Source organism: Zingiber officinale, chromosome 4B (assembly GCF_018446385.1).
Source record: "Zingiber officinale cultivar Zhangliang chromosome 4B, Zo_v1.1, whole genome shotgun sequence".
In the NCBI taxonomy this organism is placed as follows: Eukaryota; Viridiplantae; Streptophyta; class Magnoliopsida; order Zingiberales; family Zingiberaceae; genus Zingiber; species Zingiber officinale.
Window position 1 is genome coordinate 128,328,870 of NC_055993.1, and position 19,260 is coordinate 128,348,129.

The window sequence follows — 19,260 nt, forward strand, 5'->3', positions numbered from 1 at the left end:
TAATGTGGCTACTGATCATGTTGTAATAGTTACGATCATGTTGTAATAGTCGCGGTTCGAAATGTTTGCTCATTCGATTTAGGGATTATCACTTGACATCACGTTGGGAACCATGAAGGCAGAAGGGTAATTGTATAATATATTTTCGCTTTCATGTTGTAGCAGCTACCTGATAGTAGCTGCTACAACTTGGACCTTACGTTAAATTTGTCTTGTTGTCATTATTTCTATTTAGTATTATAGTTTCCAAGTTCGCATGTTTGATACATTTTAATGTATTATGATTCAAGTTCACGTTGTAACAGTTACTGTCGGGTAGCTAATACAATGTAGCATCTACTATCGGGTAGTTGCTATACATTGTGGTAGCTACTATCGGATAACTGCTACAACATGAACTTGAATCATAATACATTAAAATGTATCAAACATGCAAACTATAACACTGCTAGAAACAATGAAAACAAGATAAATTTAAATGTCTATTTTTCATTACTAATTTATTCAAGAGTTAATACATCATGGAAGAGTTTAAGTAAGAAGACCTATAAGCACTACAACTTCAAATACCATGTCTATTATTTGTCACTAATTCACAAAGTAGAATGATCAAGGTATCAATCGACTAAATATTGTGCAAAGAGAAAAACAAATACTGGAGGATGGGCTTACGATCGAGAATGGAGAGATGTGACTGGCGTCATCGACTTTGTTTATGGCAGTGGTTTGGGGAGCAAATCGACATGTTTGAGAAGAATCTTGTGATGGACGAGGAATGTTGCTAGTAAAAGCCAACAGGAGTGAGAACAATGGAAAACAACAATGAAGAAAGGAGCGAGAGCGTTTGAGAGAGGGAGCGACTTAGTGAGGGAAATTATATTTGGAAAAGTATTTTGAAGGTTTTGAGTATGAGTGTAAATGAATCATGCCGCCCGCGAGCTATTCGGGTCTCGACTCAAAAAAAAAAATATTCGAATTTGTTCGATTAAGTTAACGAGTTAGGCTCGAGTCAGATTTCAAGCTTAAAAACATTATCGAGCCGAGCTTGAGCTTAATAGTATTTGGTTCGTGAACTCGTAAACATGTTCATTTAGAGGCTCACGAACATGTTCGTTAAGAAGCTTCCGAATATATATATATATATATATATATATATATATAATATTATTAATTATTATAGCTAATTATCATAAAAGAGCTCGAACTAAGCTCATTCAATTTTTAAATGAGCTTTTTTTGAACCGAGCTTGAGCCGGACTCGAACTATTTAATTTTATTATGAGCCGAACTCAAGCTTAAAAATTAAAGCTCGAATAGAACTCGAGCCGAGCTTCAGCTTAGGAATAACAATCTGAGCTTGAGCCTCTTACTATTTGGCTTAACTTAGCTCGCTTACTGCCCTAGTTTTGAGCGGGGGATAGGTGAAGAGAGAAATTAGAAAAAATAAGGATGGCGACGCGTCGCTTACGAGCAATCGAGCAGGTATCATTTATATATAGAGAAAAAAATAATACTCTCCATACCTCTATCTTACACACTCAAGCAGGTATCATTTATATATAGAGAAAAAAAATAATACTCTCCATACCTTTATCTTACACACTCATAGACGACCCACAGGTCCGAACGTCCGAATGCAATTTTTAATCGTGAACAAGTCTGAAATAAGTGTTAGAAAGCAAAACGATAAGGTATCACTGTAAATCAGTATTGTTTTTCAGATGATACAAAAAGATGACTTCAAAATGAATGGTATCATCACCATCGCTGCCATTGGAAATGGCTATTGTCTCAGTTCTCTCTCCATCTGTGACCACAATTAGCGTTGCAGCAGACGAAGAACAAAGTCATACCTTCCTCTCCCCTAGCAGCAGCCTGCAAGTTACACCACAAGAACCCTTAAACTGAAACCCAATACCTATGCGATAAATTATTAACCGACAAAACTGATTTAAAAAATTGAATCTAGAGCATAAATATTTGAAGATGAGCTAACTTTAGTACATCTAATAATCCAATTTATACCCATAATTGTTTGGCTAACTAATAAATGAGCAGACTCAAGAGGGATTCAAATCTGTATATTAGAAAGAGTTGACATTGTTGTTCCTGCCTTGAACGCCGAATAGTCTCACATATATCGTTCGCAAGACCAAAACATTATTCAAATGGTTAGAATCTTTTACTAACAAATGTGAATGAGAAAGTCATTACTTGTATCAACGAAAAAAGGGAAAAAGGAAATGGTAAAGATCATGCATGGTGTAATGGACAAAAATGAACTGTGATGGCTAAGGAATCATGAAATTCCTACGTGTTAAGCAAAGCAGTGTTTAAATGAGGCGAAAGGGCTTTTTAAACTAAAAACAATAAACAATTTACCAATCCTGATCAAATTAGTTAAATTTTATTTGAAAATATATTGTGAATCATGTCATGTTATCAGATCAGAGATATATGATTCCCAATATGAAAAATAAACTCAGTTCTTATCCTCACACTTTAATTCAAAAGAAAACTAATTGGAATTAAAATTCTAATATATAACATTAATTCAAAAGAAAACTATTGAATTAATGTTATATATATATATATATATATATAACATTAATTCAATAGAAGCAATAACTTGTGGTGTGGGAACATACACAGTTGTGTCAGGATGATAGGGACACGATCATTCATTCCCACGGTACATCAGCATCCATTCTAACAACATAATTGATAACTCGATACTTTCTAAGTTGAGCATAAGAGTAGACTTTTTATAGTTTGATTGGTACGCATGTTTTTCTCAACTTTCCATTTAGAATCAAATAGAAAAGAAAAAAATATATATGAAAAAAGAATTAATGTTTTAGCAATTTATGCATATGGACGGTTGAGGTTTCGCTCCATTTGAAGACAAATGCACCGAGATATCCGATATTAAGGCAAACAAAATCTAAGAACAGAAAAATTGTGCATTTTATCACCTGGAAGAAAACAACTTCAGGATGATTGCACTGAATGCATTTCATTGTCTTTGTGCGAGGAAGAGTTGGATCAGATGCTACATCATGTAAGATTTGAGTGCGTTCACCTGCAGAATGATGTACCACGTTTCTATAGACACAGTTACAATCAGCTACCTCCTGCATTTGGAAGAACAAATAAAAGCTAAACATATTGAAGATTTTGTATAACTTGCATAAAGCTACGTACATGCTGCTGAAGAAATGGTACAAATTGATATGAAACATACTTTCTCCGGTTTTGGAGAACTTGGACGGCAAATCTTACAACTATAAGTAGATTTAACATGTGTTTATAAGCGTTATCATATAGTTTCAAGATTTAAACAATATAAGCATAAGCAATTGCATAAAATAGACAACTTATCTCTAGCACACACAAATAACTAGCAACACATAGACAAGTTCATTTGAGTATAAAATCCATGTACGTAACCCCGAATAGTTAGATTCTACACAGATTGAGGAAATTGCAATACCTTAAAATATCTAAATTAGAAGGTTATATAATGCCTTCATTAAAAAGAAAAGATTGTGGCAATCTTCAAATATCCATGTATTAGAGGTATGTTAGTGCCTTTAATCGAAGAAGTTATAGAAACAATTGATCTTTGGTGATAAAAATTGTTGTCGTTCATTGATGTTCCATTGGCTTCTGAGCATCTACTACCCAATCCAAGAAAAAATTTGCATCGACTCTATATAGCCAAATTGGTTCCAAATTACTACAAATCCTAATTCTAGCAAAATTGGTAATATGACGAATTACTCCTACTCCACGCAGTCCAAGGTCCGACCTCTCTATGCCTTATCGTCCGTCGATGCTCATGGAATCACGGACACAAAACGCAAAAGACCCGAACTCGACATACATTCGGAGAATAAAGAGCGAAACTGGCCACAATCGCAAGAGACGACCAGATACTTGAAAGTAGGATGCCGTTAATTACAGCCCCGAAAGCAGAACCCTAGTGTGCAAGTAGGGCAAAGGAAGAAAGAGCGCGAAAAAAGGATGAACAAACGCATAGAGGCACACTTGGTAGTCGCAGTTCCGGCAGGCAAAGAGGAGGACCTTCCGCTCCCTGTCTTCTCTCGGGTAAAGGATGTTGTTGCTGCGAGCGCAAAAGGCGCCGAAGGAAGAAGAGTGAGAAACGGATCAGCGTTGAGCGAGAGAGCAGAGGAAGAACAGCAGGAGAACGCGCGTACCACTCGCGGCAAAACTTCATGGCACTCATTGTCGACGCTTGGGTGGAGAGAGGAAGGCGGCAGGCCTCGCGATCGGCACCAAAAACCTTCGACTTCGATTCGTTTCGCCTCGCTTATCGAGATCACTTTTGGTTTCCGGCTTTCCGAACTCAGAGGTCGGCCGGGTCTTATATAGGCGGAGCCGGGGGCACGTGATTCGAGAACGCCAAGGGAGCTGGAAAAAAATCTTAGTGGGCCCATCTGCATTTTGGGCCGATTACGTGGATCATCTCACGTGCCTGGCACGTGACTTTCTAATATACCATTTTAGCCATCCTTAAAGCTACCGCTCACCGGGCGGTGACACGACAACACATGTTGATCATGGGTCCGCCCGCGTCGGCAGACGGCAAAAATGCCCCTGCCTCTTCCGGGGCTGTCATCATCCAAAGTCGAAGTCTATAACAATATTTTTTATTTTTAATTATTGTTTTTTTTTTCTGTCTCCCCTTCGCTGATCCCGTGCGCCTCCCTCCCCTTCCTCTATCGCCCCCAAACCCTCCGCCGATCGCCGGGTCCTCCACCTCCTCGATCCGACAACCGCCCGAGTCGCATCCAAAGATCGCGTGCTGCCGAAGAAACCCGATCTCCGGCTTCTCTTCTGTCACTAGCTTGTTGCGCTGCCGGTTTCCCTTGTTTGATAGCTATGCGATCCGTCAGTTCGGGTTCGATTGATTAGTCTTGATCGAGGAACGCCCTCTCCTACCTTATGTTTCCCGTTGTTTGCTTGATTTTTCTGGAAATTGAGATAGGGAGCGGTGTATGTGTGTGAGTGTGGAACTGCTGTCTAGGGTTTCCTGTTGCTAGGTGTTCGGGTCATGGGAAGCACCGGGGAGCCAGAGAGGAAGCGACGGCATTTCGGGCCCATATCTCCCACTAGCGCCGGTGCCACCAAGAAGCAGCCTTTTTCACCTCGCTCTGATGACAAGAAGGTGCGATCACTTTTTTTCTCTCCATTTTTTATTTAAAAACAAAATTTTCAAATAAGTATTATCTCTTGAGTCAATATCTATTGTTGTTTTTATTTCAGACTGAGATTAGGCTATTATGTTGAATATGTAGCAGGATTTAATGGGAAAGAATGGATTAATTCATATTGTTATTTCGCATGTTTTTTTTCAACATATTGTGGATTGCAGTAATCCAATTATGTTGACTTTTTTTTGTTAGTTCAGGCTCTGTGCCATATTTGACAGCTAATTCAATCTACTTGGAAGTATCAGTTACAATTATAAGGAAGAGTGATCGAATATATGTGAATACAAAAGACTAAGATTTGAAGTCATTCAACCTTTCTTATTTCTCAAGTGAAATGATTCTTTTCTCTAGCGGTTGCGGATCTTTGCTATTTATCATTGATTCAGTGGAAACCCATAGGTTCGAGATGAGATTTTTTGAGAGGAGAAAGAGGGTCGTATGAATTCCTAATCATTTTTCCATGGTTGTCAATCAATCTACTGTGGTGTCAATTACAACTAAAGGAAGAGGGATCAAATATGTGTGAGCTTGATAGACTAGTAAGTTGCAGACATTTATCACCTTTTCATTTCTCAGTGAAATGACTTCTCAAGAAGTTGTGGATCTTTGCTACTTATTATTGATTCAGTAGAAATCCATAGGTTCAAGCTGAGAATTTTTTAAAAGAGAATGATAGTTTTGTGAGTTACTATTCATTTCCATGCTTGCCAAATTCAGTGATTCCAACACGTGTTGCCCAAGATGGTTTGGTATCAGCAATAGATCTGATTCTGATTGATATTTCAGACATATGTCTGAAAATTGTAGAAAAGTTGAAGATGTGACCTGCAAATCTGTAAGTTTTATGTAAAATTGAACGACTTTTATCTTTTCAAATTCATCTGATTTCTCATCGATATCACCAAAAATTGAGGAGTGGAAGAATTTAGTAGACAAGCTCTATTGTCGATCACAGTTTGAAGATTCACAGCAAGGAGATCCTGTAGTGCGCACTCATTGCCAAAGCTGTTAGATTGCATGAAGTTGCAGGTGACTTTTGTTTGTGTCTGAGATGAGGATTAAATCTTCTTCATGGGAAGAGGGGGCAACGATGAGGAAGATATCTAAACTCCAGAGTCTAATTTCAGGATCAAAGTGAGTACTTTATGAAGCTGTGAGGATTAGTGAGGAGGAATCCTTAGTGAAATCGGGAAGATGAAGCTTCAAGACATGAGGTGTTAAATTAATAATTATTAGATATCTAAGGTCAATTATCTGATATATTAGGTGCCGATATAATAAAACTATTCAAGGACTAATAACATGACAATACATATCATTATTGGTAACAACGGTAATTGATGAATTAATAATATCAATATTCTTAATATTTGATTAAAAGTCTAAAGGAATTATATCTTCATACACATAAATCATATTAAACAAAGATTGGTTCAAAAATGGTATGCAATTAATGATTATTTAAATATTATTTAATATGGAACGATGACGGGACCAGCTTAATGAGTCCTGACTTGTGAGAAGTGAAGCTTCAATAAGATTGTAAACCAATAATAATTCTCATGGTACTTTTAATATATTTGGCAATAGTAATGCCATCATTATATTGATTGATAAGAATGCAATGTAGATTTGAAAGGAAATAAATATACATTATCAGCTTATCAATTGTAAGTATAATGGATAGTAAATAAGGAGCTGATACCATATTAGTCATCGAGTAACACATTACAATTATTACTACTGCTAGCTTTTAAATTTGGTATGCAATAGGTAATAAGGATTTGATTAGTAATAGTAAAATTATTAATATTTCTATTATAAATACATGATTAATATTCTGAATAATAATATCATCATTAATATTAGAATTTTTATGATAACAACACTAATTAATATCAGCATCTTTTGCATTATCCTTGACATAGCAATGATGATAATGGGAAAAATTTTGTGCTTAACCATAAAGTAACACATGATATTGATCATATTGTCCTATTATTTATCTTATGAGATAAACTTAAATAAAATAGCTGAATACATATGTTGAGCATTGTTCTCGGTATAACCATGATGACAATGGGAAAAATTTTATGCTTCATCACAGAATAGCACATGATATTAATGATCTAATACACGACTATATTGTTATTTATTTTCTGAGATAAAATTAAAATAAAATCTTTAAATATTTTCCTTCTTTGTCTGAAATGAAATTGAAAAGGTTGTGGGTGAGACAACATATCATAAATTCTTAGATTTTTTAAACATTTTTTGCTATCTCATATGTTAAAAAAAAATATTTTATTTTATTCCATTGTTTATTATTTTATCCTCTTTTTTGCATATTTTCTTACTGATTTCAATTTTACCAATTTTATTGATCTTATACCCGCCTTAAAATTTTATGCTGCACCACTAAATACAATTGCGATATTGATGATCATATGTGTAACTGTTATTATTAATTTTCCAAGGTAAGCTCAAAATAAAAATCACTAAATGTTTTCCTTCTTGCAAATGAAATTGAAATCTTGTGGGTGATATAACTTATTGTACATTCATACATTCTTAGGTTTTTGAACATCTTTTGTTATCTCATACGTTAAGCAACTTTATTTTATTTTATTCCATGTTTTTTGCTATTTCATCTTTTTCTTGTTTGGTTTTTTTTTTCTTATCCATTCTGATTCTATCAAGTCTATTGATCTGATGCTTGCTGATACTTAATGTTATTGAATGTCCAATATTGATATGGATACCGATACCGACAATCATGATTTATTCAAGTTCTGGTAGGCTTGATTTACTAAGATTGTTGTACTTCATCCCCCACTTAGGGATTTGCAGTCTTTCACAAATACATGACCTTGATTAAATTAGTATTTGACCTAATGGTTTTTTCTACTTTTTATTGGAGGAAGTAGACTGATGTGTTGTTTGTTGTTGATCTCTGTTTGGATTTCATGTTAAAAGATAAAGTGAGATTTTTGTTTTCCTGTGAGGCCAGGGATAGCAACTGCATGACATCCTGATATGTCTCTTAAACATTCACAATTATTTATTTTCTGTAGCTTGATGTTGCTGTGTTGAAATACAAGAATCAGAAGCTTTCTGAACAATTAGAAGCTCAGAAATTTGAGTATCTTGCTCTTGGAAATAAATTTCATCAGTTCAAAGAGAAACAGAAGACACATGAGGACACGCTACTTTTGGTAAATAATAACTGGGAGCGGGTTAGTAGTCTTCACTTTGATTGGCTACTAGGTTTCAGAATAACAATGTTAGTTTGAATCATTTAATAATAATTCAGTTGGTTTTTTACCAGCTTCTCTGTGACCTGGACTCACTTTCTACCTCAGCAAGTGGATCTACATGTGCTTATCACTTGAAACACTCTCATTTGTCCAATGGTGAGATGTAGAATGTATATTATACTCATTAATTTCGCTTAGGCAATGTATAGTTTGATGAAAGTTTAGGTAATTTTGTTCGCTACTTATGCTTTAATCTTCCTGATTCTGATTAGAAGTATTTCAGAGAAGAACTAATGCTTGGTTAATCAACAGAAATAATTGAATAGGAAGTTATCTCTAGCATAGGCAAATTCATCTTATGCATTCATTTGGATGTCCAAGTAATAAAGGAGTCAGCTGGAGTCATTGTCTGTATTCTGGTCTTCTTGCCCTTGTTTTCACTTTTAATTTCTAACAAATTAAACACTCAACTGACTGTTTTCTTTTCCATTGGTGTATATAGTGTGTTGTTAAGAGTAATTTGTTGCTTTCACCAAGGGTATATGTTGATTCTTTCACTAAGTTACGAAATACAAATAACATTTTTTTTTCCTGTGCTCTCTGTGCCAACAACATACACAGTATGCGCATATAGAATTGTCTGAGTGAGTTAAAACTTTGGGTTGTTGGGTCAAGATTGGGTGGATGTGTACCCACTTAACAGGTTCATCACTTAGTTAAGGTATTTCTTTCCTATTGAATAAGACCTTAGCTTAATTCTTCAAACATCTATGGGCAAACTAAGAGAACCTCAGATATACCTATATCATTCAGCAATATGATGTGAATTTGTACAATTTGTTTGCTGGTATAATCTCTGTAAACTTGTTACATACAAAGCAAAATATTGGCTCAGTTGCTTAGTAGAAATAGCCAAGTGAGAAAGGGTAGACATCAAAAATGAAAAGCATTGTGTTATTCTGTCATCTTGTGTTTTTCTGGATTATTATCATCATCAGGCCACGTTTGTACCAACTGAGGTTGGCTACATGTATCAGTTGGCAACAAGACATCTGTCCTGTGGTAGTCTGGCTGTGCAAATCTCTCTCATTGGTGTGGCTTTGTCATCAAGAAGTCTTTTGGACATCTTTTGTATTATGTTTAGTTGCCTGATATCTGCTTCAAAGAAACTCTAGTGAAATGTAGGTTTAAAATATGAAGTATATGTTAAAGTGGGATGTGGTCTTATTTGGGAGTTCTTATGGACTATCTAGGCAGTTATCGGAAGGAAAATTGTGATTGTACTACTAATCTGGTAGAAATATCCTTTTGGTTTCTGTGGGAAAATTATCAAATGGCTCATTTGCTTCTATTTATTAGTGAATTTGAGGTTCTTTTAAGTTTTTCATGATATTATTTTCAGATGGAGCATCCTTCTCCATAGAGGAAGATTTCTTGAGGAGACTTTTGGAAACAGGTGCAACCGAATGTTCTGAGAATGCATCTCCTACATCTAACCAGGATGATGTACAAGCAACACCTTTGGCAACAAAAAGCATCTTGAAGAATCTTTTAAGTTTACTCAATGGTGTATGGCATGTAAATGAGGTGTTTTCTGCTGCTTGCCTTTCAACTATACCTGAAGATGGTATCAGCCTCCACTATTCAATCTTTTGGTGATTTTGTAGCTCCGATTAATCTTTAGACCTGTGGTTGGTGTTTTTCTCTTTCAATAACTTTTCTTTATTTATCACAGAACCTGGCAGAAAATTGCTGAAAATTATTCAAGACCTTGAGGTAGAGGTTAGAAACTTTCTCATGGCTGTAGGTGATCTTCATTTAAAACATAGATCAGTGGCAGATGACCTCCTAAACCATCAAGATGTAGATTTGATAAATAAGGCTGAATGCAAACGACTAGCAGGTAACCTTTTAGAAAGTATTGAAGTTCCTTCCAAAGTCTTGATCTTAGAATTTCAACTTTGGAAAAGGATTTCTCATGTTGAATTTGTCTGTGATACCTTCATGAACTTTCGAACATTCCACTGTCTCTCTGGATGAATGTCTCAAATGTATGCATCTGTAACCTAGTGTCGCTACTTCTTTAATGTTGACATGTTCATTCTTGAAACCTTTCTGAAGAGGAGTTGGCCAGTACAGTTGCTGAATTGGAAGAAAGCAATTGTAGGATATCAAAGCTAAAGTTGCATAAAGGCACAACACAAAATTCACATTTCCTTTTCCCTAATTTTGGAAACAAACAAGTTGCTAGAGATAAGGTGAAGGATGCAAAAAAGGATATGCAATATATGGAATCTTCCCTCAAAGAATTGACGGTAGATATTGGTGTTTACTTTTCTAATGCGTAAATCTCTGAACAATCTTTTTGATTGATTCATTTGTGCTGGAGTTGCTTATCAGGTTCTGGTTTCAAGCCGGTTGGAGGACATAAAGAAATTGCATGAAGAAAGAATTGATATTCTAAGGAAAATAGCTGATATGCGGGTTGGTCCTTTTTCTTTTGTAATTTATTGTCAAGTTCAAGTAACACGCTAATGATTATTTGTTTTGTTGTAAATTTAACACTATCATGCATTTCCAAAATAATAAATTTCAGAATGCTTTGATGGATTTCAAGAAGATATCGTCATCCAAGACTTTTGTGTTGCTGAGTGACCACCTGAAGACATCAAAGGAAGAAATGGATCAGTGCCGGGTTTCACTTGAGAAATTGCAGGTGGTAACTGGTCGGTAGTTTGTATGGTTAGTTCTGGTATTTCATATCACATTTTATTGTGTTGAGATTTGTTGCAACATATTTATTACAGGTTGAAAAAGACAGCTTTATATGGTGGGAAAAGGAGGTGAATTGGAAACATGAGATAGCTGATATTGGTAGGACAATCTCTTTTCTTTCCGAGTCTAGAATTGCCGAACTAGAGCAGAGTCTGCGGAAATTGGCTGATGAAAGGGTTATGTTAGAGTCCAAACTTGAAGCAGCCACAAGAGGATCAAGTATTTTGTCAAGTTGCTCAGTCTTAATTTATTTAGGTGGGACAGTACTTATGCGGTTGGTTATTCTCAGGTAGGAAAGAGATAATTCAAGAATTCAAGGCACTTGTTGCATCACTGCCTAAAAGCATGGAGATCGTGCAAAATGAAATTGATCAAAAAAAGGAAGCTACTATCAACCTTCATTCTCTGAGAGCAGAAGTGCAATGCCTTTCTAGTATGTTGCATAGGAAGGTAACAACTTATCAATGCCATTATCAAAACTCTCTTTTTTTAGTGAATTCATCCAACTTTCTTGAGTGATATATGTTATCATTGCAGGAGAACGAGATTAAAACTTTATTCAATAATTCTTCTCAACAACTTTCTGAAATAAAGCAGCTGCATACAACTGTAAGATTAGTGTTGGCTTGAATCTCTTTTTGTCACTTCTATGGGTTCTAGATAGAATTGATGAACTGGATATGCAACTCTGCCTGATCTTTTCGACTTTGATATTAACTGGAAATGTGAGATGGCATGGTTCAAGTTGAGATATCTATACTTGATGTTTGAGGTAATTCGTAAAATGAGAATGCCGATAAAAAGAAGAAATTAGCAGTCAGTTTTGTTAAAAATGAATAGTTGAATACTGTTATGTTGCTAACACACCAGTGTTTTCCCCTCATAAGACACAGGATAAAAAAACAGTGAAATAAGTTTGAATACCAGGGTTCTAATAGAAAATACGCTCGAAGTAAATATTTTATCAAATCTCCTTGAAACAGAAAAAGAACAAACACATTTTTGATTTTGCACCAGCTAGAACTTTGATGCTGTTACTAAATTGTGACAGTGAACACTGAATTAAAGCAAACTCTGTATGGAAAGTTAATGAATCAATGGAGGACTAATAGAAGTTGCACACTAACTTTAAGTGCCTGTCTACGTTCTTGGATAATTATGCATGCTAAGTGTGTTTCTTTTTTCTTGTTTGAATGTATATGTGTATCCAATGCTTAAAATTTCATTTTATGTCGGTTGGCATTGGAGAAACATTTCATTCTGTCCCCACATCAGCCATGTGGGACATCTTGACACCACGAAATTCTCAGTAATCCTCGCCACAACATCCAAAACCTTAGGTCGCCACTCCTTGAATCTTCCATTAGCAAAAGGAATTGGTGTCTTCACATCATGAGTCTTTTGTGCGCCCTTGACAAACCTTGTTGGAAAGTTTGGAGCCTTTGGCTTTGGCTTCGTTAGTCTTCCATGAGCAAAAAGAAGTGGAGTTTGGACCCTTCAACTCTTCCACACAACGACGCAACCTGAGCAATGCGGGACGACATTGAGACAAAGCAAGCGACGTGATGACAAAACCCTCACTGTAATTTCCATGAGTCTTCCACTGCTTCCTCTCCTTCCCCTTTCCTCTTTCTCCCTTCTCATCATCCTGAAATGAAGCAACTTCTTCCTCCTCTCCTTTCCCCTTATCCCCTCTTTTTGGTTTTTGGCATATCTCTAGCACTACTTGGCATGCATCTCAAGCGAGCCAGAGACAATAACCCCAGCTCAGCTCCAGATTTCAAAATTTGTGCGCACCCATTCAAAAGTAATCTCACAGTTACTTCTGATGCTTATGAATAGCCTATTTCTTTGTAATATGTTTTCTTATTATTCTTGCTGATCCATCAAATATGCAAGGATTTAGAGGTTTAATCTTTTCTTTATAATTGTATTTACATGTGAAATTTGCGTAGCTAAGTATTTCTTATTTATGTCTATACAGGTCCAAGATTTGAGAGAGACTAATTATGAGTTGAAGCTATTCCTAGAGATGTATAGACGTGAATCTACTGATTCCAGGTTATCTGTCTTTACACTTGAAATATCCTGCTGTCCCTATTTCCTGTATAAGTTTAAGACAATATATATACATATCTATAGTCTTAAACTTATTAAGGAAATATAATTCACATTTTTTTCTAGTCTGCTTGTCTTAATTTCCTTATTTTTACATGTGGTTTAATATTATATTTTGGTGAGAATATATGCTAACGTAACTCCATTAGAAGTGACTTAGAATTCAATAGATGAAAAAAAATGAGTGAAAATAACTTAAAATGACATGGGCACGTTTATAGTGAAATATTTCATTGTTAGCAGAGTTGAATCCTTTAGAATGGAAGGTGGAAGGATAGAGGATGATTAAAGAAAATATTAGTTAATATAATAAAAATAATATAATTGATAAGAATATTAATAGTGTCATGACCTTGCATGGAACTCAATCAATAAGATGCATGTAGTTGACTGCAAATAGCATGATAATCATGATGATAATGAGTTGTACCAATTTATTCTTTTTGTCAGATGAGATATCCCTTTATTTTATGAAACCTTCATACTATATCAGTTATTACTGTATTAGATGGAAAAAAAGTCTTTTTCCACTCATCGTTAAGTTCTATCAAAGTAACAACAGTATTTAATCATTTCATCTTTCCTAATGTAGGGATCTCATAGTATCCAAAGACAATGAATATGAAGCATGGGCTCATGTCCATACTCTCAAATCATCTCTTGATGAACACAACTTGGAATTGCGTGTTAAGGCAGCCATTGAAGCTGAAGCAACATCTCTAAAGATGCTAACTTCTGCTGAAGCTGAGATTGATGAATTGAGGCAGATGTTGGAAACATGTGAGAGGTACCTTATACTCCTTACTTGCTTCCATACCCCCAAGGCCCTAAGATTTGTAGACTTGTGGGCATTTCATAATTTGTTGGAGCAGGTTGCTATTTTATTATGGTTGCACTAAGTTAAGTTTGCATGTTCGTGGCAGCTTATTTACTTGCTTAAACATGTGTAATATCTAATTGATTATAGTATCTTCGTTGTTATCTACTGGATGCAAACTTTGCGATATCTGATACAGGGTGGAAGGAAAGAAAGAAGTGTACCAAAGGCGATCATTATATTTTTCCATAAAATTATGATACTCATATTAGTATATTACACTATTGCACTAATTAAATGTTATTCTTATCTTTCATATCTACCTTTTTAACTGAATATTCCTTCTTCAAACATGACACTCCCCCATACATTCTATTTTTGAATGATGCTTTCCTTTTGAATTAGTTATCTGTTATTTAAAAACATGATACATCAATACTTAAAAGATAAATTGTACGTGTTACTACAAAATTTATCAACACATTAGTTCAAGATGATTTATATAGTGGTTCCAGATGATTTATAATCTAATATACATCACATTTTAAATAATCTGTTATCTTGTTAATTAAGTATATCATATTAATAGTTGTTAAATAACAAATAAGTAACTAAAGAATATTATAAATAAGAGCAATCAGATAGTAAATAATTTTACCAATTTCCAACCTTTTAGAGTTTTTAATATTACGATGTGCATAATTTAATTTGTTGTATTATTTTAAATATATATATTTTTACAATATTACTAATAATCTGTCACTAAAAATATTGTTATTTGATGAAATTATAGTTTTTAATATAATTACTATTACTATCAATATTCCTAATATTATTAATAATAAGTAAAGGGGCAGTTCGATACACGAAACTCTCGTCAATGCGGGTCTCGAGGAAGGGTCGAACCACATTGGATCTATTATATGTAGTCTTACCTTACATTTTGCAAGAGGTTGTTTCCGCAACTCGAACACGTCACTTCAAGGTCATGTGGTAGCAACTTTACTAATATTTTTAATTATAGGTAAATAATAAATAATGATAGCATAAATTATTATCTATTATTTTATTGTTATGGCATTAATTTAATGGAAATAACATGCATAACATAACTACATTAATCACATAATATGCAAATAGTTACAAATTAACAATTACCTTTAACCTTACTAATAATACCATTATTTTTTAAATCACATCATTAAATATGAACTTGATGAACATCATTTAAATCGCAATATAATAGTTTAAGCAAAATTAATATTACCATAGTTAAATTACTTTCCACTCAACTTTACTTAGTTACTATAGTTTAATTAATTAAGATTTATCACCTATTAACTAAATTAAGTTAATATATATTCCATATTGATTGCCTTACCTTGCCGTTTTACACTCTTGTTATACTCTCCTTTGCCGTGCTCACGCAATTCTTCCATCCTGAGATTCCTTCCTTGTGAAATCACTAATAATACCCTAAACCCTTACCTTGTCGTTTTACACTCTTGCTATACTCTCCTTCGCCATGCTCACACAGTTCTTCCATCCCGAGATTCCTTGTGAAATCAAAGAGCACTGGGCACAAGATGGGATGATATTTTGATCCAAAAAAGCCTCTGGCCTTCTCTTCCTCTCCCTGAATCTACCTTCGATGCTCTTGAAGGCTCTAGTAGTCTGGCTTCTCCGAATTCTTCCCTCTGCAGGTTGCAGGATTGCAATGAATCTTCTCACGTAATTGATTTGTCCACCCGTGGAAGCAGGGTTCAGTTCTCACGAAATCAAAGTTCGTCCATTCTTTGGCAGTCAAAATTCATGAGTTGAATCTTTGGAGTCAGTGAGAAATTGATTGATTGATTTTTTGAACAGAGCTGCCAATTCGTTCCTACTTTGATATAATTCTATCAATCTATTAGAAAATCTCAACTATTCATATTCTTTTTTTTTTCCTAATTTGGATGATCCTCCAAGACTTGGCTGCCAAATCAGTCTGATCCATGCCAGGATCAGCCTAATTGGCCAACCATGTTTGCAACAGATATTTGTGTCTGTATGCTATGGGCCATAAGGTTTTTTGGTTTACTAAAGAATTTGCAACTCAACTAAACCATTATATTTGAACAATTCCAAATCCAAACTGATAAGCTTTTAACTTGAACTGGACTGAGTGGTTTTGTTTTAGTTGGTTTGGTTCAAAAAATGAGCAAAAATTTAGAAGAATCTTAATACCGAAATTAATCAAATATATTAAATATTATCAACTTTCAAATATATGTATTTATGTACATATTTTCATATATACAGAAATATAAAAGTATATACATTGTTTTGGTTCCTTTTTTAGCAGTTTGTCATTGTCCCAAATTGAATCTTAAATCCTTCTTTACTTTTCAAACCATAGTTAACCCGCTAAACCATTAAAATTAAATTTCCAGTGTGGGCTGATTTGGTACCATTCCTTTACATGCATGCTATCTAGTTGTTAATGCCTGAAGCTCTCTCTTATGAATGATCAGCGTATTTTTATGCAGGGATATGTCTAGGTTGTCTGAGATTCTGAAATCAAAACACGAGGAAGGAAGAACATATCTATCCGAAATTGAGGTTATTATTTCCTTTTTAAAGATTGAACACTAATTAAATGAGAGAAAATGCATACTTATTTTGGCCTATTCACCAGTGTATTGGACAATCATATGAAGATATGCAAACTCAAAACCAACACTTGTTGCACCAGATTATAGAGAGAGACGACTACAACATCAAAGTAATTATCATTGATCTTGTGTTTTTTTTACACTACCCTCATAACATTTTTTAAGCTGATTCTTCTAACTTGCAATATAGGACGTGCATTTCTGTTATGGCTAGAAATTGTGTTGATTGATTATTGTCTTCTTCATTAGAGTGCATGAATAGCCAAATATGCTTTGGAGAACTTACTGATTGCATACCATACCTTATATGTAGCCTTTCGGTTACTCTTATTTTCATTTGTAATTATCAAAGGATGATCCATCCAAGAAGCAATCATGCAGCTCTGTTTTTAGTGGAAGTTGGATTAAATTTTAGCCATGCAAGGTGGATTAGTAGTTAATGTAGGGAGGAGATCATGGGTTTGAGAATCAGGAGTGATGTAGGTTAAGATTATAGTATCCTTTTCATGATTTTTCTGTGTAGTTGGAAACTTGGTGCTTTCTGATTCTCATTTATAAAATTGGCTTCAAGATAAAAAAAAGGGAGACGGCATTTAGGTCTGCTGCCAACAATGACATCAATCTGCAATGTACAAAATTTGTTTAACGGTATATGAGCATTGAGCATTCCCATTTTAGTACTACTAACTCGATTCTGCTGACTATTCTTTTGTTGTATGCTGGTGTTACTTCCATAAGATTTTGTTCCCAATTCTATCTTTTGTCTTCGTATAGGGTTTCATGCTGATTTTGTGAATTTGAATATTTGTGCCATCAACATCACTTTGGTTCACTTCATTTTACAATATTTGTCTAGCTTGTGATGGAGGGCGTGAAAGAGAAGCAAATGCAGGAAGCACTTCGTTTGGAAATACAAACTATGAACAGAAAGCTACAACAAGCCAAACTGTTGATGGATTCATATGATCTGAAGGCTTCGAAAATGGATGAACAGCTGAAGATGTGGTCAGAGCAAGTGGGGAAACTTGCTGAGGATGCTCGACAGGGTGGAGCCACTTTTGAGCACACAAAGAAAAGGCTATTGGATGCACAGATGGAGGCTCAAAAATTGAGACTATTACTCGACGGTGTTCAAGACAAGGTTGAGGGAAGCCGACTAGAGGTAGCAAATTTGCTGATAGAAATAGAGAAAGAGAGGTAATGAATGAACTACATGTAGCTTTAGATTCAGTCCATAGCCTATTTAATCTTGAATGCTCAGGTACAACAAGAAGAGAACTGAGGAAAGTTTAGAAGTCATGACGAGGAAAGCTGCCTCTCTCAGGGCACAAACCAAGGGTTCTGTCCTGGAGAAACTTCGGCAAGAAGTAAAAGAATATAGGGGAATCCTCAAATGCAGTATCTGCCTTGATCGGCAAAAGGAGGTAAACCAATTTTAGAATCAAAATATATATATATCTTTGAGGGTTTAGAGCTTCTGGACGATTGATTATTATGTTTTTCATGTCATGCTCCCAGGTTGTGATTGCAAAATGCTACCATTTATTCTGCCATCAGTGTGTCCAAAGAACAGTTAGCAACCGTCAGCGCAAGTGCCCAACTTGCGGGGCGAGTTTCAGCCCGAACGATGTCAAGCCAATCTACATTTGATCCTGGCATCGCATTTGTTTCGTGTGTGGGAAACAAATCCAATCGAAGCACTCCCAAGCCAAGATGCTTCGTGGTAGATATGATCAAACTTTGTATCTTAAGTGTAGTTCTTGTAATGTACTTCAGTGTAGTTTAGGCTGTCTGCCCTGAGACAGCTCGATCGAACCTGAGTGCCCCTTTTCGAGGAACGGTTTTCTTACTAAATCATTGTAAAGTTCCTTCCGCAACCTATCCCATTCCATTGTTTCATAATTCAATGAAATGAGGCACAGTGTTTACTTTTGTAAGTCAAAATTGTAGTAGTTAATAATTAGACTTGTGGATTCTTCAATGTTGTACAGGTTGTTAAGCAATACTGGTTTTAGTATGTATAGATAGATACAAGCATACTAGATTAATGATTTAACTAAATTATAAAAATAATTATGTCACTACATTTTATTAGCTCAAGCTAACCTTAAACTTAACAAGGTTTACAAAAAAATAAAGTTAAAATAAATAAACTTAATTATTGTTAAGTTCAAAATAAATAAGTAGTAGAGATGGAAATGAAATCAAGCCGCATAAAGGAAAGAATATAGTTGGTGTTATGTTCACGTTGGCCAACAACAATTCTCTATTTCTCCCTTTTATTTTATTATTAGTTTGTCCTTTTCTCCTTCGCATTCATGTTCATATATAAATAATAATTGCTTGAGACTAGGACTATGATGTGATATTAAGAGGGGAGACTCATCTATGGTAAAAAGATG

At 35.0% G+C, this 19,260-nt stretch overlaps 2 protein-coding genes across 2 annotated transcripts; one reads left to right on the forward strand and one right to left on the reverse strand.

Moving 5' to 3' along the window:
- Positions 1 to 1,791: 1,791 nt before the first annotated feature.
- LOC121978666 (DNA-directed RNA polymerases II, IV and V subunit 9A-like) lies at positions 1,792 to 4,249 on the reverse strand. The gene is made up of 4 exons (XM_042530977.1): positions 4,221 to 4,249; positions 4,051 to 4,126; positions 2,976 to 3,134; positions 1,792 to 1,875 (listed from the first exon to the last, which is right to left on the reverse strand). Exons 1-4 carry the CDS (start codon positions 4,247 to 4,249, stop codon positions 1,792 to 1,794), a joined length of 348 nt encoding a protein of 115 aa, XP_042386911.1.
- A 428-nt stretch (positions 4,250 to 4,677) lies between these two features.
- On the forward strand, positions 4,678 to 18,839 carry LOC121976641 (E3 ubiquitin-protein ligase BRE1-like 1). Its single transcript, XM_042528894.1, has 18 exons — positions 4,678 to 5,191; positions 8,312 to 8,473; positions 8,566 to 8,650; positions 9,897 to 10,121; positions 10,230 to 10,397; positions 10,616 to 10,809; positions 10,895 to 10,978; positions 11,091 to 11,210; positions 11,302 to 11,488; positions 11,559 to 11,719; positions 11,807 to 11,878; positions 13,254 to 13,330; positions 13,980 to 14,174; positions 16,733 to 16,805; positions 16,882 to 16,968; positions 17,715 to 18,055; positions 18,120 to 18,282; positions 18,377 to 18,839. The coding sequence occupies exons 1-18, from the start codon at positions 5,078 to 5,080 to the stop codon at positions 18,506 to 18,508; spliced, it is 2,640 nt and encodes an 879-aa protein (XP_042384828.1). The 5' UTR covers positions 4,678 to 5,077; the 3' UTR covers positions 18,509 to 18,839.
- The last annotated feature ends 421 nt before the right edge of the window (positions 18,840 to 19,260 follow it).